Consider the following 23844-nt stretch of genomic DNA (forward strand, 5'->3'; position numbering starts at 1 on the left):
GATATTACCTTTTGGTATGCACAGTCACCCCAGTTGAGAACCGCTGTTTTAAAGTATCTCAGTTAAATTTTGATTAGTAAAAGTCAGAACTTTTGCTACTCTAGTCAATTTTAATATGCTAGAATTATTCTGAAATTTGGGTTTAAGATAAATTGCTTTCTTAGAGGAAGTAGAAGAGAATGCGTACTTTAATCATTATACTAAGTTTCAGGTTCTGTGAAAACCAAAGGATAAAATGTTTACTCCATTATGTCAATTTATTAATAAGACAATTGATTTTATCATAGTCATCTAAATTTGTGAAATTGGCTTATTAGCAAAGATAAGAATGGGTCTATAGAGGCAATACAGTTTCTGTCATTGTCCACAGCGTATAGTACTGAGATTTATACGTTTCTCTGTTACTGGTGGAACCAATTCACTGCACTTGAAACGGAGACCTTAATCTTAATGGAATTAAAATAAAAAAGATTTGTAGCTCATTAACCAACAGTATCATTATATTCAGAACTGAACAGACCTCATCTAGTAGTTTGCTGTTCAATACAATAGAAAATGACATCCAATTACAAGTGATACCAAAAGCTCTTGCTTTGTATTGGAACTCTAATGTACCAGATCACTCACATCATTCTGACCTTGATAAGCTAATATAATCTCAATATTTGTAGCGTTTAGAAAGGGGAAAGATAAAATGGTGTGTTTAGAGCAAATTACATACATATTCCTTATAGCCTCTGTAGGAATGTGCATGATTTGGCCAAGGTAGCAGTCTCATAAGCTATGATTAACACATTTCACATTGTTTTAAGATCATATACAAATGATTTTTATTTTAGTTGTCACAGACTAAATTAAATTAGTCACAGTTCATAGGCTTATCTGGGGAATTCAGGGGTCAGAAAAAGTGAAAGGTACTTTACCTGGAGAGTTTCTGCTGTGTCCAGGAGACCTTTTTTTTGGCACTTTCTAACCTAAGGAAAGTAATTTCCTATAATTAAGCATAAGAAGCAAAAGAAGTGCAATTGTGATCAATAAAACTTAGCTCTGGAAAAACAGAATTTTGATGCTAAAACTCTTCCTTGATTTCTTAAGAAAAGCTCCTAGAATGTTGGCACATTTTGGTTATAGTTTTAATGATCAGGTTGTTAGTGAACATTTCTTATATTAATTTGAAACAGAAAGAGGGGTTTTTGGAATATTGTTTTGATGCTGTCATTTGTTCATTTATTTTCTAAGTTTCTCCAGAGAACACATAAACATGCATGGTTGAACTAAGTGTAAAAAGTGTGGAGTCCTGTTGAAGTTGGGACCCCTATGGCTCAACCCCAGAGGGGTGCCATATTCAAAGGAGCATATTCTCAGCAAGCAAAAAAATGAAAGAATCACATTCTTTACTCAAATCTCTTAAAGAATATTAAAAAGAATGTAATTTATAAGCTCTAGCAACTCTTCATATCCTTTTTCCTCTCTTTCCCAGTTCTCTTAAACTCTGTACTTTCCAGAACCTAAAACTCTTTCCTCTACTAATAGTCCAAATTTATTACTTACTTAAGCTCTTCCCTTCTTTGTGTTTCCCAGATTGATTTAACTTCTCAATAAATCCTCCCCATTCCCAAGTCTTTTTTGTTTATTCTTTGTATGTACATTTCCTGATTATTATCCTTGCCTTGTGTTCCATTTGCATTTCATAGTGAACGGTGCTGGACTCGCCATGGCTACCTGTGACATCATTTTCCTGAATGGTGGGAAGCCAGCCAACTTCTTGGATCTTGGTGGTGGTGTAAAGGAGTCTCAAGTGTATCAAGCATTCAAGTTACTCACAGCCGATCCTAAGGTAACCTCTCTCTTTGTAGGGGAAATTACATGGTGTAATGATTTCTAACCATCAAGATCTACCTTGTTCCTGCTGCTAAGGGTTAATAAGCCAACGCATGGACTTTGCAGCGCCAGGTGCAAATCCTGCCCTATATCCCATTGGAATGCATGTTGGTTTAAATCATCTGGGTGAAAGGCTTATAAGTGCCCCTAGGATCTTATTTCAGCATCTGTGCTTAAAAGTTCTGGGAGGTGGAAGGAAATTTTTTTAAAAAGTGTAGTGCAAATAATGAAATATTGGTTGGCATGAAACATTTTTTGGGTCCATTACACTGAAGCGATTAGTTCTACGCTTATGTGACTTAGAGAGGACTGAGTCTCAGATTCCTTCCATAAAGATCCTGAAGGTATTATAAGATTAAGACAGAAGAAAGTTATAGGGTTATAATATATATTACTGAGAAAAAGTGATCCCACCTCCTGCTTTTCAGTTTTCATCTGTGACAATTACATACATTACAGTTTGTAACATATGCTCTCAGTAGCATGTAATGTTGTTTCATGGGAATCTTTTCTTCTTAACTAGAATGTAGCTATCATACTCATGCTAGGTGCATAGTAGGTATTCAGCAAATATTTAATCAGTTTATATACTTATATGGTTTGTTTCCATTGTATATATTCAGTTGTCTATGATAACAAGGTTTAGATGGATGTTATTATATAGGAAAGGCTAATATTTTTTGAATCCCTGATATATGTCATGTAATTCTCTTCACAGTTCTGTGGGGTAGTGTACATGGCACAATCATATATGATTGTCAACTTTATTTGAGAATCATTATCTTAATATTGTTAGTATGTAATACGTTCTCCTGGTTCCTGACATATCTGAAGACATGGAAAGTCTGAGCCATCACTAAGAAAATCATGAATGAAAATAATATCAGGTTTTTTTAAAGAAATGTTGTCTGAACTTAATAGGGAAGCTTCCCATTCATAAGTAGACTGGCATTGGGGGCCTCACATGCATGCAGTTTTATCTTAGGTTAGTGGTATGCTTATCTGTTTTCATTACTTTGTTGGTAACCTTATGTTTTCGCTGTCTTTTCCTTCTGATTCACACACAGTCATAAAATTGTTAAACATTATCAGCAACTTATCTTCATTTCTGCAGTGCTGTTCAGGACTAGCAAAGTCACTGAAGTCCAAAGTCACCCAGCTGTGAAGTGCAGTTGATTTTTCTGTTTACAGAAACACCTTGTTTTCATTGGTTAAGTAAGAACAGTATCAGAGGCTCCCTAATTATTAATTCATTTATCCCTCCTTCTTACTCCTTTCTAAGGGAAGAATCATTTTCATCCCAGAGATTTTCAAACCATTTGAAATCTGTAAATACCATGGACATAATACACAGCTCTTTAAACTGCTTGAACCACAAAGTACCCAGAGGACAGGCGACTGTAATGAGATACTGCACACTTAGTGTCTACTGAAATTCAGTGCTGAGAATTAAAGAGAGCCAGTGAAGGATTAAATTGGAAGGACAATCATTGCATTTTCTTTGGAATATCTTTTCTTAGTGCCTGATCCTGAATTTTAATTTTATAAAATTACAGGAAGGGAATGAAAAATCACTTGGAGGTGTTTTTTGTTTTTGTTTTTGTTTTTAAACAATCTCTTCAAAAATGTTGACTTTACCCTATAGAATATTTTCAAATGCTTAGAGTGTTTAAACTTTTTTGAGATTGGCGGTTGTCTTGGGTAGATAAAGATATGTGGGAGTTATTTTATTTTTCTCATGCTATATCAGGAAAATGCATGCTTGGCCCATCTCATAGTACATTTTCCAAATCTTGAAATTTCAAAGCCAGTTAAAAAGCATAGAAATATAATGGGTATTTTCAATCCTGGCATTGTTTCACAGATTTCAGAGAAAAGAGGCTAAAAAATAGTGTAGATGAATTGATTTGATCTTAACAAGGAAACTGGTTGTAGTTCTGGCAGTAATTATTTCAAGTAGAACCCCATCCAGTTGCCCAGAAGAAGATATTCTCCAGAGCCCAAAGCTAATTATTTCAAAGGTATTGATTTTCTTGTTAGATATAAGGATTAATCAGTTGAATACACTGAAACTCAAAATTACAAAAGGCCTGTTGTTGTTAAACTTGAATAACTGATACTAACAACTACTTGTTTGTTATATGTACAAGCTAATTCTATTGATCAAGTAATAAACATCATCATTCAAGAAAAATATTATGGATTGACATATCTTTCCACTCATTGTCAGCTATGGAGCTGAGACTTGCATTTCTTTCACTTGACTATTAGCCCAGATGCTGATTTTCATTGGGACCTAACACAAGTACCTTTATAACTAATCTGTTCCTTATTTGTTTGTAGTATATATGAAGTGAAGTTCCTCTGCCAGACTGCCTAAAACAAGAGTGTTTATAAGATAGTTCACTTTCTAAACTGGATTCCCATGAAGTGTATCATTAAATATTTTATAATTCTCTTATTTTCCAGCTGGGCTTGAGATGAAAGAAAGGTAATAGGGTTTGTTCTGCTGGTGGTAGACTAGATGTGATCTCACCCTCATCATTTTAACTTACAGGATTCTAAACACTAGTGTTCCTAAAATCACAGGGAGTAAAATTGATACAAAATAAAAAATAGAAGTAGGATTTTGTGGTAATCTATAAAGAATTTGAACACATTTAAAGGAGAAATACTATCAAGAGTGTTAGCCTTATGTTTTTGTTTTCCTGAATTATGCTTTAGCTTTTGTTTCTAATTTTAAATTTAGAATTTCAAAGATGTAGAAAATGAGTACAACAGCTGGAGTATGTAAAACATCTTGTATAAATGAATTAAAGAAAAAGATGGTTGGTTTGACTCTCAACAGTAACCTCGCCTTATTGTCCGAAGTTAAGCAAGTTTGTTGCCCTCTGGAGACCTGGTTTTGAAAACAGTAGCATATGATTGGCATTAGTGAAGACACTTCACTTGATTTGACTGTGCTTCCTGGTTTAGATCCAACTTAGAGTCAAATTTTCAAAGTCCTTTAAATGTCTAAGAAGAAATGTGCTATATAAGCACCAAATACTCGTTTAAGAAGGAAGGGATTCTTAGTGGGGCTGTGGTGCCATGCAGCCTGGGTTCCAATCCTGTCTTTAACACAAATTGGCTGTGGGACCTTGGGCATGTCATTGAACTTTTTTGTGTCTTGATTTCCTCTTTTATAAAATGGAGATAATAACAGTACTTATTACCTCAGAGACTTATTGCAGGAATTGAAATACGCACATTTCCAATTTAAAGAGGCAGTAATTTCACGAGAGTAGCATCTAAAAGTTTAATAAATTTTTATTAAAGTATAACTTACATAGAGAACAGTGTACAAATCATAAGTATATAGTTCAATGAATTATGACAAAGTGAACATATCTGTGGAACCTCTGACCACATCAAGAAATAGGACATGGCTAGTGTTGTGGACTGAATGTTGTATTTTCTCATAATTTATATGTTGAAATCTTACCCCCCCAATGGAATGGTATGAGGAGGTAGGGCCTTTGGGAGGTAATTAGATCATGGGTGGAGCCCTCATGAATGGGATTAGTGCCCTTATAAAAGAGACGACCCCCCCGCCCCCCGAGAGCTGTCTCACCTCTTGCACAATGTGAAGATATAGCTGGAATATGGCAACCTTTGTACCAGTAAGTGGCCACTAATCTGCTGGTGCTTTGATCTTGGACTTGCCAGCCTCCAGAATTGTGAGAAATAAATGTTTGTTGTTTAAACCACTCAGTTTGTGGTGGTTTGTTATAGCAGCCTAAATGGACTAAGACAGTCACCATCCCAGTAGCCCTTTATGCCTCCCCACTGTCCTCCCCCTAACCTGCTTTCTTTCCAAAGGTGACACTATCCTAACGTCTAATATCAAAGATTTGTTTTGCCTGGTTTTGAGCAATGTTGCAAATAGAATAATACAATGTATATACTTTTGTATTTGCCATCCTTCATTTGACTTTTATTTCTCAGATTCACCCATATTTTATGGAGCAGTGGTCCACTTACCCTTATTGCTGTATAGTATTCTATTGTATGACTCTGCAAGATCTTTTCTGTCGTCTTCTGTTGACAGATATTTGTGTGATTCTCACTTTTTACTATTATGAATAATGTTGCTATGAACCTTCTCATACATGTCATTTGGAGCATATTTTTGTGGTGTATATACTTGGAACTAGAATTTCTGAGTAATAGGGTATGCATATACTCAGCCTGAATTGATACTGCCAAACATTTCTCTAGATGTGGTAATTTACACTCTCATAGGCATGTGTGGGAAGTCCAGTTTCTCTAGAACCTCACCAACATTTTAGTCATTCTGGTGGGTGTGAGCTAAATATCTCATTGTGGTTTAATGCCTTTCCCTCATAACTAATGAGGATGAACACCTTTTCATGTATTTATTTGAATATACTCTTTCAATTTCTGTCACCTCCTGTGTAAAGTAGACCTGAAAATAATACCCCAAAGCATTGTTTTATTATCATCTAAGATATATGTGGAAGTACTTGCCAAACCTTTCTAAAGCATGATGAAAACTTTAGTTTGTGTTGGGTTTTTTTTTTTTTCCTGAGTGTTCATTTTGATTATCGTTTTAAAGGCTTAGATTTAGAATTATTGAAACAGTGGGGAATAAATGGTCATCTCCAGAAATGGGAGCTGTCTGAAACAGTTTACTGACACCAGTGTTACTGCCTGGGTTGTTTTGAAATTGATGAAATGTGTAAGCAATTCAGTAGCTTGCAGTGATTCTCCCTTCAGACAACCAAGAAAACACAGTTTAATAAAGGGAGGATTAAATTCATGTTTTGGAGAACCACAAAATATAATTTGGTATAACTTTGAGGAGAGGCCAGCTGTTTTAGCTCTGTGGTAAGTGCTTGAAAAGTCCTTAGAATTTGAGGCCAGGAACATAAAACTGCATGCCATATTTTTGATAAGGGGGTTATACAAATGCTTAAAGTTGTAATAAATATATTTTAGAATTAATACATACTAAATGCCTTATGTATTGTTAATTATCATATATCTAGAGTGTATTTAAAAACAAAACACAATATCCTCTTTTTCTCTTACATACATGCTTATATCAGAGGCATAAAGAAAAACTCAGTTCATTACATAGCACATGCATTTGCTGAAATGCCTTACCTGTAAGGGAATATTTATTTTGGGGGTTAATAGAAGTCTTCTAGGGATTCGTTTTCAAATATAATGTCCAATACATTTTAAACGTGAGGATTATTTTCAAAATGATTACTCCATCTCTATTCTTACAAGCTAGTTTGAAAACAAGTTTTACTTTCATATAGAGTTGAAAAGCAGCCATCCTTTATGGTGATCATCTACCTGATAGCCTAGTCTGAAAAGAATAAAAATGATTTTGTGCTTCTGGATTTGCAACCTGTCATTTGGTTTCTCCTTCCCCTTAGAAAAACCTCTTGTTTAGGGTAACCACTGTGCATACGCTAGAGAATGGAAAACCACCCTCCCCAGGCTCATTTCTCCTCACAGTGGTTTTCCTACTGTCATGAATTCATAAATGCTGATTTTGCATTTCTTTTCCTGATGTCCACTTGACCCAAATTTCCAAGACTGTCTGGCTCTCCATGCCCAATTTTCCTGCCAGTACTCCCCAGTAAGAGCCAGGTCCTGGCGAAGGTAGTTGTTTCCATATCTCACACATGATCAGTGTGTCTGATAGCTACCACATTTTCAAACCATCACTAATGGAGCACTGTAAATCTATTTTCATGCTCCTTGCTGACATACTTTCAGAAATAAATAAAAATAAGGTTTGTGACTGGGCCCGGGCCCGGGCCCCGGTGCGCTGAGCCCCCGCTCTCGACTGTGCGAGATCCGATTCCGGAGCTGCCATGATTGAAGTGGTAGCGGAGCTGAGCAGAGGCCCTGTGTTTCTGGCAGGCGAGGCGCTGGAGTGTGTGGTGACCGTCACCAACCCCCTGCCCCCGACAGCCACTTCTGCATCCAGTGAGGCTCTGGCCTGGGCCAGTGCCCAGATCCACTGCCAGTTCCATGCCAGTGAAAGTCGGGTAGCACTGCCTCCCCCTGACTCCAGTCAGCCAGACGTCCAGCCTGAGAGCCAGACTGTCTTTCTACCACACCGAGGTGAGAGGGGTCAGTGTATCCTTTCCACTCCACCAAAAATCCTATTCTGTGACCTGAGGCTGGACCCTGGAGAGTCCAAATCATACTCCTACAGCGAAGTGCTGCCTATAGAGGGACCACCCTCCTTTCGGGGTCAGTCAGTCAAGTCTGTCTACAAACTGACCATCGGCTGCCAGCGTGTCAACTCACCCATCACTTTACTCAGGGTCCCTCTGAGGATTCTTGTGCTGACTGGCCTTCAGGGTGTCCGCTTTCCTCAGGATGAGGCTGTAGCCCCATCCAGTCCCTTCTTGGAAGAGGTTGAATGTGGGAAGAAGGACTCGTGGCTCACTGAGCTGGCTGGGGAGTGCCTCATGGCTGCCACATCCTGCCGCAGCCTCCATCTGTACAACATCAGTGATGGCCGAGGAAAAGTTGGAACATTTGGCATCTTCAAATCTGTATACAGACTCGGTGAGGACGTGGTGGGGACCTTAAACTTAGGAGAAGGAACTGTAGCTTGTTTGCAGTTTTCAGTGAGCTTACAGACGGAGGAGCGTGTGCAGCCTGAGTATCAGCGGCGACGCGGGGCGGGGGGGCCCCCTCTGTGTCTCATGTCACTCATGCCCTGCACCAGGAGTCCTGCCTGCATACAACCAGAACCAGCTTCTCCCTCCCCATCCCTCCCAGCTCCACCCCAGGCTTCTGCACAGCCGTTGTATCCCTGAAGGGGCGTTTGCATTTTGAATTTGTAACATCCCGAGAGCCAGGTTTCGTGCTCCTACCTCCCATGGAACAGACCGAGCCTGTCACCTGGACGGGGCCTGAGCAAGTGCCCATGGACACCTTCAGCTGGGACCTCCCCATCAAGGTGCTGCCTACAAGCCCTACCCTGGCTTCATATGCAGCCCCAGGCCCCAGCACCAGCACCATAACCATCTGAAACTGGCCCACGTGGCACTGCTTTCTTCAGGATCCTGAGAACTCAGCACCTGGACTCTAGTAGGGCCCATTTTTTCCCACCTGGGGTCCAGTGGCACAGATTATGAGAGGCAGGCTTTCGGTTGTAGCATTAACTTATTTATTCAGCATAAATCGGCAGCTGCTAGTGGTTTCCCTGGAAGTGGCAGCAGCAGTGGGCAGTCCGCAGAGGGCAGTCCGTTGAGCTTAGCTGGAGTGGGGAGCAGGAGCCGCAGGAACAGGGGTGTTAGCTGAGCCCCACTCTGGGTCGGGCCCTCCCCCTTTGCAGGGCAGCCGAGGGTCAGATTTTTGCACCAGGGAGAACTGGCACGTTCCTGCCTCCTGACGTACCTCACAGCCAGCAGGGAAGTCAATAGGATGCTGGGATCTGGGGAGCCAAAGGATGGGGAAGGAGTGAGAACAGTGGAGGTCCACTCTTATTCCTGCCCCGCATCCCCCCTCCCAGCATTCCTTCCATATCTTCTCCCAGCGCCCCTGTCCCCGCTAACTGAGCTCTTGCCTCCCATATGTGGATGTTTTCATTTCATAGCAGGAATATTTTCCCTCCAGATCCACCCCGACTCCCCTCACTTTGTAGCCTGAAGCCTTCTCTCTCACATTCTTGTTGGTGCCTTCAGATTCAGCCAGCCTCACACCGCTACTCTGTCCATTCTCACATCACAGCCATCTAGTCATGCCCTGGCCATCTCCCAGTCACCCACGTCAGAGCCATTCTCTCTGGCCATCTTTGGTAACTCACGTGTTACAGCAGCCCACACCGACGGGATGCAGACAGGTGCAGTGGAAACAGTCCTTGCGGAGCCAAGACTCGCCCAGGGTGAAATATTTCCCTTCATAGTGGCAGGGGGCTAGGGGAGAACAGGAAATGTGAGCGTGCTGGAGCAGAGGGGTTAAGTGCACAGCGCCTGAGTTTAGTCTCTCCTGTTTCCCAGCTCGAGGGAGTCTGGGTTTTCTAACATAGAATCATCCCTGAGCCCCCTTCCTCCCAGTGCCCTCTGCTCCTGTCCTTCCCTGGTGCCTCCCCCAGCTTTACCTTGAGCTTGGAAGTAGCACTTGCTGTGCACTCCTGGGTGCTGGAGGAGCAGAGATATCACCAGGCAGGTGATGCCCCAGCCGCCCAGGGTCCCCTTAGCCTGTCCAGCCCAGAGCATGCTCAGGGCCATTCCTGCAGCACAGCCCTTTTGGACCCTCCTTGGCTTCTGTTCAGGCTACTCTGGTCTTGTCTCCTTGACTTTTCTTTGTTTCTCTCCTTGAGTCTTAGCTTCTGTCTTTCTCCCCTGGGCTCCTGTCTCACACCATCGCTGTGCCCTCTGCTCTCACAGGCTTGGGGATGTTTATAAAGTGAGGACCCTGGCCCCCTGCTGAGTAGAGCTGGAAAAGCTGTAACTCTGTTTCCTGAGGTGAGGGCATGAAAACAAGAGGTCTAGCTTTAATAAGCTGTGAGAGCTGATTCATGCGCCGGCACAGCGAGGGGGAGGGAGGTGGCCATGGAAGGGGCACTGGACTGGGCACTTCCCCAGCAAGGAGGTGGAAGGGGGAGGACCCCCAGGTGGTCCCCAGAACTATTCCCTGGCCTGGAGAGAAGGAAGCATTCCACGATCTCCCCCCGCCCCATAATATACACACATGCACGCACACACACTCTCCAGGGGTGTGTACGCTGGGATCCTTGCCTGGACGGGAGGGAGGCATTTCCTGGGGATGGCTAATCCTGTGCCCCAGCCAAACCAAGGAGATGCAGTAGGGTGCGACGGCCAGAGGCTCCAGGGGAGCGAATGGGCAGCTGGAGTGGAGAATGTTTCTCTCAAACTGTAGGGCAGGGTCTCCTTGCAGTATCCTAGAGACATGGCTGCCCCTCAGAGATTAGGCGTGCGGGGCAGGGGGGGGTGGCGAGTATCTCTTTTTACAGGCATGCCAGAGATAGACTATACATTGTTCATCACCCCTAAACTTACAGCAGATAAAGGATCTCCCCATGTCTGGGAATGGTTCTTTCAAAGAACTATGCCCTAATGGTATGGATCACTCCAGTTTCAAAAAAAAAAAAAAAAAAAAAAAAATAAGGTTTGTACTCTTTGCTTCTCAAAATTCAGATTTTAACGTGCCTTCCTTTGTTTCATAGTCAGTGATTTAAAGAATTTAACAAACTTTGGGATATTTTAGTAAATTTTATGATTATAGTCCCAGGATGCTCAATAATTCATTATGAATCCTGTGTGGAGAGGCATTTGTAGATTGTTAAAAAGAAATGGACCACTAATGAAATTATAATATCATATATGGTGGAAATAATATATACTTATTACAAGTTAGGATTTTTTTCTTCTCCTTAATGTTATTGCATTGAGAAAAGAAGTAGTTGAATTCAACAATTCAAATTCAAGTTGATCAAATAATGGCCAGGATTAATGTCAAGCATCTCTGAATCTTAAGAATAATCTTATGATGGTAGAGTCATCAAGGCATCTGAAAGCTTTATTATTATTATTTTTGAGGTACTGTTTTAGGATCCAAATTGCCTGGTTAAGGAATCACTGGATGTGGAGAGTGAACTTAGTAAAATTATTCTGGAGAACAAGGTTAAAAACCTTCGAACTGTGAAGACCTCTGATTCCTCTGCTCTGCAGAGGTGAACTGTAATCTGGTGGGATGAACCCCAGTGGATTCAGGAGATTGAAGACACTGAATCCTCTTTCTTCTTCCTTCCATGCTGCCCCTCATCCACTGCCAAAAAATTAAGAGTGATTGTCTCAATCCTGAATGAGCAACATGTCCATATGTTCTTGCTGAAGAAATTGGCTTAACTCACAGTGGCTTTCTATGGAGTGTTCTTTCTTTGTTTTAGGATATCTTATTAAGCAGCATTCATTTCCCCTGAATTATTAAATTAGGGAAACATAAAACGTAGACCAGTACAAAAATACATTAAATTCCATATACATAGGCTTTTTAATGAATAATATAGCATTTTTGACAAAACTAGTATCAATATAACTGACACTGTTACATACTCTTCTTTTTTCACTTTTTATGCACCTTTTGCCTGTCTTTGTACAATACAACATCTTCAGTGGCTAAACAGTATTCACTTGTATAGATATATAAGTTTACTTAACCAGTCCTCTGTTATTTGGTACTCAGCTTGTTTCCGACTTAAAATAATGCTTCTGTGAACCTCCTTGTATTCATAACTACAGACAGTTCAGATTACTTACATAAGGTGAACTTTTAGAAGTGTGAGGGTAAATATGTATGCAGAGGTTAAGTTTTTCACACTTACTACCAAATTATTTCAATACGAGTTGAAGGAACATAGAGGGTTTTCATCAAATAAGTTTTCCTACATCCTGGTTGTCTACTGTGACTCTTTACTATCATGAGAGGTAACATTTTAAGTTATTTTTCTTTTATTGAGTAGTTTTGATTACTTCTGTTATGACCTGCCTATTAATATTTTTGCCCAATTTTCCATTGTTATGTCACTCTTTTTCACAAAGACAACATACAGGTGTGCGTGTATGTATGTTTTGGAAATGAAGGGAATAGGCTGTTTTATATATGTTGTCACTATTTTTTTTCCATCCTGTCTCTTGCCTTTGAATTGGTCTACATAAATTTTTATTACCTCATTATATGTATGTCCACCTGAAATACTATTATGTAAAGTCAGACCACTTAATGCATGTTATTATTTTTTGGTATTATTTATGTGACTTCTCATGAAACTTTTATTGAGACTTTTAAAATTTGTTGCTTTATGAGTCACTATATTAAGGTACAGTTTCAAGTGGAAGCATGATATTCTCTACCCCTCCAAATGTGACTTAAAGCAAGATGAATGTTGTGATTAAAATAGCATGGTTCTCTTGTTATTAATAAGATTCTTAGTTATTTTCAAAGAATATTTTTCGAAGTATTGAAGAATTTCATTGTAACCTAATATGTATTTTTCAACAGGATTCTTATTTAGTACAGTTGATTCCCACTGTTTGGAGGTTCGATATTTGCAAATTTGCCTGTGTGCTAAAATTTATTTGTGACCCCAAAATCAATACTTATAGTGCTTTCACAGTCATTTGCAAAAGTACACAGAGAGTTGAAAATTTTCCCATATCCGACATGCTGTTCTCAGCGAATATCAAACAAGGCAATGTTCTCCTTTCTTGTTTCAACTCTGTTACAGTAAACAAGTTTCATTTTCACAATTTATTCAGTGCTCCATTTTTCATGTTCTTGTCCTTTTTGGTGTGTGATTTTGCTGTTTAATATGGACACATGTAGTGCTAAAGTACTATCTAGTGTGATGTGTCTTACAGAGAAAATAGTGTTAGATAAGCTTTCTTGAGGCATGATTTACAATGCTATTGGTCAAAATTTCAATGTTAAATTATCCACAGTGTATATTAAATAAGATGTCCTTAAACAGAAACACTCAGAAAACAAGGTTATTATATTGATAGGTTGACAGAAATATTGTGATCAAGGGCTCTCAGGAACCTAACCCTGTATTTCCCCTAGGAGCAATGGATCAGTATGCACTAATTCACTGTTCATTGCAACTTTATAGACCATATCTGCTCTGAATAATGAGAATTACCTTTATAAAGTTTTGGATAATTATGGACAGCTCTTCAGAATTATATGCTAGAGACTGTCCATTTTATCTTTTTAAAGAAAGGACATTCAGTAACCCCTAATAGAAAGTAAAAAAACTCAAAAAACTTCATAATTTGCATTTATATGTTTCCTAAAGGGAAGTATTTTGACTATGAGAATCTTTGAAATGTGTCACTAATGGCTTTTGAGACATAGTAGCTTTATACCTATGGATTAAGTGAATAAACCTTGAGAACATTTTAATTTAGTTTTCACTTCTCAGTTAAGAATGATTTCCTTACCTACTTATGTCCCTTTCCTTTATGCCTTTTGAAAGTTTTCTTTACATTTAAAAAATTTATCATTTTTCACTTTTATAAATTTAACCTTTCCTACTAAAAGTATAAGATTAAAAAATTTCCCCTAACTTTATTCCCATAATACAACTATTGTTACAGTTTGTTAAATTTCCTTACAGCATTATCTGTGCATATCTTCTTTATAAGGTTATAATTAGAATGTCCTTCCTTTTGATGGCTTTTTTTGTTAGTCCAGTAGTACATAATAAACATCTTTTCATGTTGTTAGCTTTTCATGGTCTCCCTGACTGTGAATTTTGCTAGTAATATTAATAATCGGCACTGTTTTAAAGGCTTCTTGTATTTAGAAGATAATTTAAAGAAACCTAGTATTTAAAATATTTTTCAAAAAGTGTGTGGACTTTGTAAATCTGGTTTGCTAAAGCAGGGTACAGTATAGTTAACAAATGCAATAGTAACAAGCATGAAAACCTTTGTGATACAAAAAAGACTTTTATAACAACAAAATAAGAAAATCAGTGTAATACAATACCACGCTAGATACCTCGTCAGTGTTCTGTGCATTTACTACCTCCATGGACTGCTAATTTGAGTTTATTTTAATTATCTCAGGATTAATGGTGAATTGTTCATTAATATTTGATACAGTCATTCTGAATTGCCTGGACTCTGAAATAATTAAGAATTCCAGAGGTGGCCTAATGCCCCTTCCTGATTGCTCAGTTCAATATCTTCCGGATATATACAGTTTAACAAGATGAAAGAGAGTTAAGAATGAGACTTGCTAGAAGTAGGAAAATAAACTCACCTTTATTTTTTAATGCTTTTTTTTTTTTTTTTGTCCAGGATTCCCAAATGAATTATTTTGCTAAAGAACTTCCTGAGAATCCATTGATTTCTCTTTGCATTCTCTGTCTTTGTAAAGACAGGCACCCGGGGCAAACCTCTAAAATAGGTGTCTTTTTAATCTCCCTCATCAGTTGCCACCTTGGTGATAATTTGCCTCATTTCCCTTTTCTGTATGATATTTACAGTTTATAGTTCTCACCACTTGATAATCTCCATTATTCATTCATTTCTCTTTTTTACATCTCATAAAATTACCTTGAAATATCCTTTCTTTGTTTTATTTTTCTCCAACGTCTTACTGCTTTTTCAGTAAATTTTCCATTTTTTCCATATTTTTTATAAATAGCTAAAGGTACAGTCTTTCCTTGAATTGTTTTTTTTTCAGTCCATGATTTTGTTCAACTATTATTATATACTTCATTGTTTCTAGCCACACCTATGACATGTAGAACATAGTAAGTTCTCCAAAAATGTATTTTCAGAGCAAGTTCATATTGACAATGCATATTTCTTTATTTCCATATAAGTCATCTAACCACAGGTTCTCAGTCAGGAAGAAAAGCATAATGAATCAATGAGCTTTCTTTCTGAAACGATTCATTTCCTAGACTAGATGCCAATGCCATGTGTTTGGTGAGACTTGAATAAGATAGGGCAGCCTGGTAAGGACTATAGTCTAGAACTAGACTTGTCCTTACAGGTCAGGTAAATGATGGAAGGAAGGACCCCTTTGCAGAGGGTGGAATGAGGTTTTATCCAGCAGCCAGACACAGTAGCTGCAGAGAATAGTAGGGGGGATTGTATACAGGGAGGCTTGTAGGAGTGGATAGGGGATCTTACTTAAAGCAGCATGTTCGTAGAAGACAACAAGAGTACAAACATAGGGAGGCAATTCCTAAATAGTATTTAGGGAATCCTATTAACAGGTAGCCAGTATCACAGTTCACAGGCCATAGTGCAGGGATCAGACTCCATTCATGCAAAGTAAGCAGAAGCTTGATTGTAGGGAGACTAGACTACCAGGCAGGCAACTAAGGCAGGAACTTAGCCATAAGTACAAGTCAGTATGTCAGCCATGATATTGACAGGCTTGTCCCACAGTAAGAATGACCTTATTGAAGAGGGAGATAGCCCCAGCCTATTCGGAAGCAGCTCCTCAAAGACCCCTTATGAGGTCACGACTAGTTCCTGAGACCACAGAATGACTAAGCTAGGCAGTTCAGAAACATCAACCAAACAAGAATATATTATGTCTATGTGTCAGGCATTCTTCTGGGCACTAAAGATAAAGCAGTGATTGAAACTGAGTCTTTCTTGGAGCTGCCATTTTAGAGGGAGTAGGTAGACAGTAAAGCCAATGAGTGAATAAATACATAATATAAAACAGGTACCTAATATGTTGAGTGGTGATATTTGCTAAGTTGAAAAATAAGATTGAAAGCGGGGCCTGAAAATGTCAGGAGTTTGTTAGTTTTTATAGGTTTGTCCAAGAAAATCTTTAGATAATTTAACTTGGAGAACAAAATGCTGTAGTTGTTAACATCATTTGGAGTTTGTGATGACATATTTGCTACCAATGAGGGAGTCTGTCTGGCATCTACATCTGTTGGAGCTGCCCTCCTTTCCTCCGTCCTTTACTTACTACTTCTTTGCCAAAGTGTTCTAAGCAGTCACTTGCTTTATCATGGAGCTAAAAAAAGGTTTTGTTCATTTGAATAGTTTACGCTGCAACTTTGGGTGGCAGCTCTCTTGCTATTAGAGGTCCTTTGTGAACATCGATGGATATTTTATCTACATATCCAGGACCCTCTCCTGAGATGCTCTTTTACCACCTTTGAGGTCAGATGAAACAGAGCACTTCAAACATACCTATTAGTTAGCATTCCCAACAGGCAGCTGGCACAAATCCTAGTTAATTATTTTTCTTCCAGCTTATCTGTGAGTTCTTTCATTAGTCATTATCTGTAAGCATTCTGGACACATCCCTTTTTCTCAATTAGAACTCCAGTAGAATATTTTTGAGCAAACATTTAGATGTCTGCTCAGAGGCCTTAAGATCGTAAACAGTGAACAGAAAATCCATTTGGAGCTTTAACCCATGACCTTCTCTATTTCACTTGCTCTTTAATCCCAAGCAGTACATTTCTTTGAGAAGGAGACATAAGTGACTTGGAATCTTCACTGTGTCAATATGATCCAAGAATATTGGCATTTGGGCAGCAGGCAGGCAGGGAAATGTCCAACTCATACTGTATTTAGATGACTTCTGATATTTTTATGTGTTTCATATTCTTTGATTAGTCATTGTACTTTATAAATGGAGCTTCTTCATGAAGCTGAACTTCCAGATAGCTAATTCAAATGCTGACAGTGTTAAGCAAATTCCAAAGAAGAGGTGTTTGATATTCAAATGAGAAGAGTGAAAGAAACAAAAGTAAAAAATACAAAAGCCAAGAAACGTGAAATGATGTTTTACTGAAAGAATAAATTCTGTCATTCCAGTTTTATTTCCAAGTACAACCTCGACACACTACCTGTTGAAAGGTACACCAATTTATCAAACAATGCAGAATATCTTAGGTAAGACAACAGGACAGAAATAAGAGCCCCATCATCATCCTAGCTCCTCTTCCTAGTGGACACAGTTTGGTATTCCCCATCCAGTCAGGAGTCAACAGATACTTTTTGATTACCTACTGTGTGTTAAGTTCAGGGATTGGGAGAATGGGAAACCATTCAATATTTGATGTCATTGGTTCCAGTGAGGCTGTTCTTATCAATTTCTTCTGATTGTAATAATCTGTGTAAAGCAGAGGAAGACATGTGCCTGACTGACGGATATAGTCTTTTCTAAGGTCAACAAAGACCCAGTATAAAGCACTGAGGTCACATCTCAGTCTCTGAGTTCACAGAGAAAAGTGTGTGGAGCCTCACTACTCAAAATGTGGACCATGGACTGTCAATGTTGATGTCAACTTGAAGGCGGTTAGAAATGCAGAATCTCAGCCTTACCCCAGACCCATCACATTAGAATTCGTGTTTTCACAACAGATGGTTCCTGTTCACATTAGAGTTTGAGGAACACTGGTGTAGAATAGGGGCAGACAAACTGCAACTCACAGCCAAGTCCAACCCCATGCCTGTTTTTGTAAATAAAGTTTTATTGAAACAGAGCTTTGCTCATTCACTTTCTTAATGAGTAACTGTGACAAAGAACTCCTGGCCCACCAAAGTTGGGAGTAGTACTGCTCAAGGTGTGGCATTGGACCGGTGCCAGTTTGTATAGAAGTGCCAATCTATGAGCTGTTTGTTTTAGATTTATAAGTACAGAAACAGAATAAGTGTTGAGAAACTTTGATTGCAATTTGCCATTGCCATGACACACAAGTGGAAGATCCATTTTCTAGCAACTCATAATATTGTATTTTGTAACAGTATCAGTCCATGACTATCAGGGAATAAAAAAACCTAATCCTTCACCACGGATTATGTGAGAAGCACTATTCTGTGTGAGTAAACATAGAAAATATGTGCATAACAGACATATATATACTACCAACTGTAAAATAGATAGTCAGTGGGAAGTTGTTGTATAACAAAGGGAGTCCAACTCGAGGATGGAAGATGCCTTAGAGGACTGGGGCGGGGAGGGTGGGGGGGGGACTCGAGGCGGGGGGAGTCGAGGGAGGGAGGGAATACGAGGATATGTGTATAAAAACAGTTGATTGAACTTGGTGTACCCCCCAAAAAATAATAAATAAATAAATAAAATTAAAAAAAAAATATGTGCATAAAACCAACATCATAAGTGAATTTAATTGTACCTAGCACACCTTGATGCCACGTGAGCTTTATTGTGGGCTGTGATAATCATGGTGTTGTATCACTCTTTGCTCATCATGTTTTCTCATGATTCTTTCTTTTGTCTCTTTAAGGATTCTTCTCCCTCTTCCTTGTGATCTTGGTAATGCCATCAAATTCATTGCCTCCTCTAACGCTATATGTCCCTGTGTGGATCCTCTCTTCCCTCCTCCTGTTCATGGGGTACCCTTATACTCAGGATAGGCCAGTTGTTTTACTGCATCCCTGAAAGCAGGCTGCTTCCAGGAGTGATCTCCTACACCGGCCCCTCAGTCCAATCAGCTTTCCTTCTGAAACTCATGGCAAAGGCCACCTGTCTCTGGGATCATGAATTAAAACATTGTGGCCTAGCAGGCTGTATTCTCTCCCACCTGGTGAGAGCCTGAGTAAGATCCAGGAGCAAACCTGCGTGATGGAGACTCCCTCAGTCATAGGGCTTCACTCCCATATAGCCAGTTTTCTGTAACTCAGTGGTTCTCAAAGTGGTTGGCCCCCAGCAAGAGTAGTCTTACCTAGAACCTTTTTAGAAATGCAAATTCTTGGCCCCCTTCAAACCTATTGTATCAAAAACTCTGGGGTGGGGCCCAGCACTGTGTTTTAACAAGTCTTTCTGGTGATTCTTGTGTTTGCCTAAATGTGAGAATGACTGTTATCGCTCTGCAGCTTCTCTTCTATGAGCTGCTTCACATCTTTCCAAGATATGAGCCAAATTGTTCTTTCTTTTTCTGCTTTGAGTTAGATTTCATTGTCTGTCACTGACAACCCAGCAAGTCTGCTTAATATACCATACCTTTAAAATTCTCACCCAACTGAGAGTTTGCCCCAGCATTCTGTTGTGCTGTATAGTAGCCCTGGGCCTACTTCTGTTAACACTTCTTTATAGTTCTTTCCCCGTGCACTCTACACCCCCATGTATTTTAAGATTTTTCATTCTCTTATTTTTATGTCAAAATCTCTCCGTGAAACTCAGAGGGACTTTATCAGTCCGAAAGTGACTTTTCTATCCAAATGAATATTGAAGATAATCTCCTAGTTAATAGGTAAGATTCAACAACTGGGATTGTAAATGCATTTCTCTGGAAATCAGCTCCCGCGTGGAGAACTTTTATTTCTCTTCTCTCTAATAAAACTAAGATACAGCAACAAGTTGTGTAATTTTCAAATGACTTTCTATAAACTTTATGAAATTACCTCATCTTGAGCTCAGTCATTGAAGTAAATCTAATTCATTTTTGTGCCGATTAAGTTACCATCAGCTCCTTTTCACAAGAGATTTCCTAAGTATTATTGTTCTCCGTGCATTTAACCTCTCTTGGTACTTTTCTTCCCCTCTCCTCAGTGTTTTGCTGTGAGTCAGTCTCCTGTCTATTCTTGTTACAAAATACAACCTTCATTTGTTATGTGAGTTCCTAGTGCTATTTGGGGAAAAGGAAAGTGGTCATATCTTTTAGTATTTGACAAAAGTTGTGATAATAGAGTGTTTCAAGATGGAGATATTGAATCAAGTTTTATGTTTGGTCAAGAAAATTGATTCATGATGATATGTGACATAAGGAAGGTCTTCACTGATTTTTTTTTTTTTTTTTGTATGCATGGAGAATAAAAACAATCAAGTTTTTAAAAAATACAATTTAATGTTTCTTTATCTTGATGGCTGCTTGTGCAAACTCCTTTTACAGAAACTCTTTGGTCAGAGAATCAGCATATAACTTTCCCTCACCGTTGGACAAATCATCTTTATGTCAACCACCATTGGGAAATTGAGATTTGCCTGCTTTTCTTTTAATTTGTATGATCAATATCAAGGTGAGACCTCGTTGCTGTTTCTTCCACCTCTGAGGTTGTTACCATGTTCTTGAGTGCTCATGTCTCCCTTAGAGAGTGGACCAGACAAGAAACAGGGCATGAGCTAGTTTTCATTCCTCTTTGTGGTTCCTGTATGTCCCTAGCTCACTGCAGCCACTAGACAGTGGAGACACAGTCCATGTGAAGGTAAGGCTCTAAAGACAGTTCATGATGCAAAAAATATAATCAAAATTAGCTTTGAAAATCCTCTAAGTTGCCCATACATTGTAATATCTTTGAGCACTGGAGTCTTGCAGTGTGGTGAGATGCTGATCCACTGAGCATCTGGGAGTGAGCAGTGGGGCCTCAGCCCCTCCCATCTCGCTCAGGGACCTGCAGCCTTTGAATGAAATGGCAGTAGGGTCGCCCACTAGAGTTTACTCATTAATTTCTACTCTTTCTCACTTACTTATTCCATCCCCATGCCTGTCTAGGTGGTTTCATATAAATTAAATGTGTGTGTGATGTGACTTTGATGTACGAGATGAGACTAAATAACATGCTAGGGAAGGTATGAAGAGAGCAGTGGAAGCAAGGGGCCAAGAAATTGTTTCAAGGTATTCTTGGCATGCATGTTAGACAGTTTAAAAGTATATGTACAACTCTTATATGGGATCTAAAAAAACGGTGCTGATGAACCTAGTGGCAAGGCAGGAATAAAGACACAGAGATAGAGAACGGGCTTGAGGACATGGGAAGGAAGGGAAAGTGGGACAAAGTGAGAGAGTAGCATTGACACATATACACTACCAAATGTAAAGTAGATGGCTAGTGGGAAGCTGCTGCATAGCACAGGGGGATCAGCTCAATGCTTTGTGACGACCTAGAGGGGTGGGATAGGGAGGGTGGGAGGGAGGCTCAAGAGGGAGGGGATATAGGGATATATGTATACATATAGCTGATTCACTTTGTTGCACAGCAGAAACTAAGACAACATTGTAAAGCAATGACACTCCAATAAAGATGTGGAAAGAAAATTTTTTTAAGCCTTAACAAGTAAAAAATAAATAAATAAAAAATAAATAAATAAAAAAATGTATACAACTCTCCGCCTAGAGGGGTCATTATGTGGTCGTTAAGAGCTTATACTTCATTGGCAGACAGAACTCAGCTGAGATCCAGCTCTGCCAGTTCCTAGCTGTGTGACCTTGTGCAGGTTGATTCACCTTTCTGTGCCTGACATTTAATCTGTAAAGTGGAGTTAATAACTTGTGGCACTAGATAAAATAACACATGAAGTGCTTTGAGCACAGTGCCTGGAACTTTAGGCAGTCATTTCATGAAAGCAGTGCCAGTGGTGGCTGTCCTCAGGGGGTGGTTGCTGTGGTGGTCATATATATAATAGGGCCAGTTGGCCAGCCTCTGCTACTAGCCAGGCACAGTATAATCTAGTTGGTAACAAAAGGCACTCTTGAGCCAGGCTGCCTGGGTTTGAATCCTGGCTCTCTCACCAAAGTGTAGCCCTGGGCAACTTAATCCGTCTGTGCCCCAGTTTCCTCATCTGTATAATGGATATGATTTTTGTACCTGTCTTAGGTTTGTGGTGATAAGTAAGTAACTTAATATTTATAAAGCCCTTAAACCAGTTTCTGGCACACAGTTAATGCCTATACAGTTGTCTCGTGCTCTCTGTAGGGGATTGGTTCCAGGAGCCTCTGCAGATACCAAAATCCACGGATGCTTAAGTCCCTCATGTAAAATTGCATAGTACAGTGAATACAGTTGGGTTTTGAATCCATGGGTTTCACACCCACAGATTCAACTAACCCTGAATCTAAATTTCTATTTGGAGGACCAGACTGTGTAATTGTCAACTGCTGTTACTAATATTTATTTTATTCTTTCAGTTTGGTACAGTTTCTTCTATTCAACCAAATAAATTATTCATTGCGCACCATATTTGTGCCACTCTGTGAGGAGTGGGGATGTCCGTCATATGTGCATGGAGCTTACAGTATTGTGGGCCAAACGGACTTCTATAAAGTGTTTCACTGTTTTTCTAATTACACACTATGATTATGAGGAATCCTGGGAAGAGGCACTGGAGAGGACACAGTAAATAAACAGATAAATAAGGTCTAGACTTTCTTTTAGAAAAAAGAAAAAAAAAAACAAAAACGGCCAAAGAGAGGGTTTAGAAGGACCTGGATTCTCATACTCTGCTGCACAGTAGAAACCACTGGGGAGCTGTTAACACTCGCACACCCAGACTGTTCTCTAGACGAATTCCATCAGCGTCGCTTGGAATGGAGAGGGACTGAAGCTTCAGGAATTTTTAAGTTCTCCTGGTGAGTCCATGGTGCAGACAGTTTGAGAAAGAATGATGCAGAAGGCGCTACTCTGGGAGTGTGAGCTGACTGGTAGATCCAAGGGGGTTTGCGTGCAGTTGCTGATTCAGAAATCACTCAGGAACATTCATTACAAGGAGTTATTCTGGTTTTAGAGACCTCTTTGAGTTAATCCCAAGAAAATACTCTTGGCCTTTCCGTAAAACTAGAATTCAGAGCTAGAACCAACTACCCTGGTTTTGCTGAGCTTGGAATTATTTATATCCCTCTGATAAAAATATCCATGAGTTTCAATTTTCTCTCTTTTTGCTTCCATTGCTGAGGTTTCCACAAATACTGGCTCTTACCATCTGAAGTCATCAGGCTTGGTGGATAGTCTAGCTTGATGGCTACATTGCTTGGGAGAATGTTATGAGGCACACGTGGTCCCTATCTTAGATGAATGTGGACCTGACTCTTGATCTCTCAGAATCAACATATAAAACTTTGAGGGTTGAAATTGGGTTTATAAATTATATGCAAATACACATAAATTGAATCCCATTGAAATCAAGTATGTGGGCGAAATGAGCTTCGTACTGAGAGAAAGAGAGGGAGAAAGTGTATATTCAAGTTCTGTAGTTCTGAGGGAGATTTTCTATACCATAACCAATGAAGTTATCCTTTCAGACAGTATTTTAGGTTCATAACTGTGGACTTTCAAAAGAAAAAAAGTCAGTTATGAAGGAGTAGATGGAGGCAGTGCGTGTGCACAGTATGTCGTGGTTGGTGGTGGACCTGGAATGTGTCATACTCAGCAAATCATTTAATGTAAAGTTTTTGGACTACAGGCCTGTCTTTTCACTGCAGACTTGTAATAGGAAGATTACAGTGAGCTGGCAAGTTCCAAGACCTCCGCGGAATTGTTGGTTCCCACTGCTCTCTGGTGGCCATCCTCTTAAACTCTTCTTTGGGGCGGGGGAGGGGGGAATGCTTTCTGAATTGTGGCAGATTCACCTTTAACCAGAACTTCCAAGCGCAAAGCTCCTGTTACATGGGGGAGAAACTAGAAGAAACTTTCTCTTGCCATTGTTAACATGATGAGAAATAACTCGGTT

At 39.5% G+C, this 23844-nt stretch overlaps 3 protein-coding genes across 10 annotated transcripts in view; 2 read left to right on the top strand and 1 right to left on the bottom strand.

Annotated features, from left to right (window-relative positions):
- Positions 1–23844, top strand: part of SUCLG2 (succinate-CoA ligase GDP-forming subunit beta) — a 271828-nt gene that overhangs the window by 153405 nt on the left and 94579 nt on the right. For all 8 annotated transcript variants that reach the window (XR_009048872.1, XM_057706918.1, XM_057706925.1 and 5 more), the window contains one exon: positions 1695–1837. Coding sequence is in view for 7 of the 8 variants with exons in the window: in XM_057706918.1 (XP_057562901.1) it covers positions 1695–1837 (143 nt within the window). In the remaining variant the exon portion in view is untranslated. The remainder of the gene's footprint in view (positions 1–1694; positions 1838–23844) is intronic.
- On the top strand, positions 7764–8950 carry LOC130835372 (RAB6A-GEF complex partner protein 2-like). Its single transcript, XM_057706926.1, is given in 2 exon segments — positions 7764–8604; positions 8607–8950. Coding segments are annotated over 2 exon segments (1173 nt in total). The 5' UTR covers positions 7764–7775.
- Positions 9147–10151, bottom strand: MSMP (microseminoprotein, prostate associated). Its single transcript, XM_057706927.1, has 3 exons — positions 10022–10151; positions 9728–9836; positions 9147–9355 (listed from the first exon to the last, which is right to left on the bottom strand). Exons 1-3 carry the CDS (start codon positions 10149–10151, stop codon positions 9175–9177), a joined length of 420 nt encoding a protein of 139 aa, XP_057562910.1. The 3' UTR covers positions 9147–9174.

The sequence above is a fragment of the Hippopotamus amphibius genome, chromosome 13 (genome assembly GCF_030028045.1).
Source record: "Hippopotamus amphibius kiboko isolate mHipAmp2 chromosome 13, mHipAmp2.hap2, whole genome shotgun sequence".
NCBI classification, from domain to species: domain Eukaryota; kingdom Metazoa; phylum Chordata; class Mammalia; order Artiodactyla; family Hippopotamidae; genus Hippopotamus; species Hippopotamus amphibius.

What these genes read in the sequence shown, in the direction of transcription:
- MSMP (XM_057706927.1), bottom strand. Translation starts at nt 10,151, where the DNA reads ATGGCCCTGAGCATGCTCTGGGCTGGACAGGCTAAGGGGACCCTGGGC. An exon ending in GTGCTACTTCCAAGCTCAAG is followed by an intron (nt 9,837 to 10,021) that starts GTAAAGCTGGGG and finishes GTTCTCCCCTAG; the next exon opens with CCCCCTGCCACTATGAAGGG. An exon ending in GGTGTGGGCTGCTGTAACAC is followed by an intron (nt 9,356 to 9,727) that starts GTGAGTTACCAA and finishes TTGGCTCCCCAG; the next exon opens with ATCCCAGCATCCTATTGACT.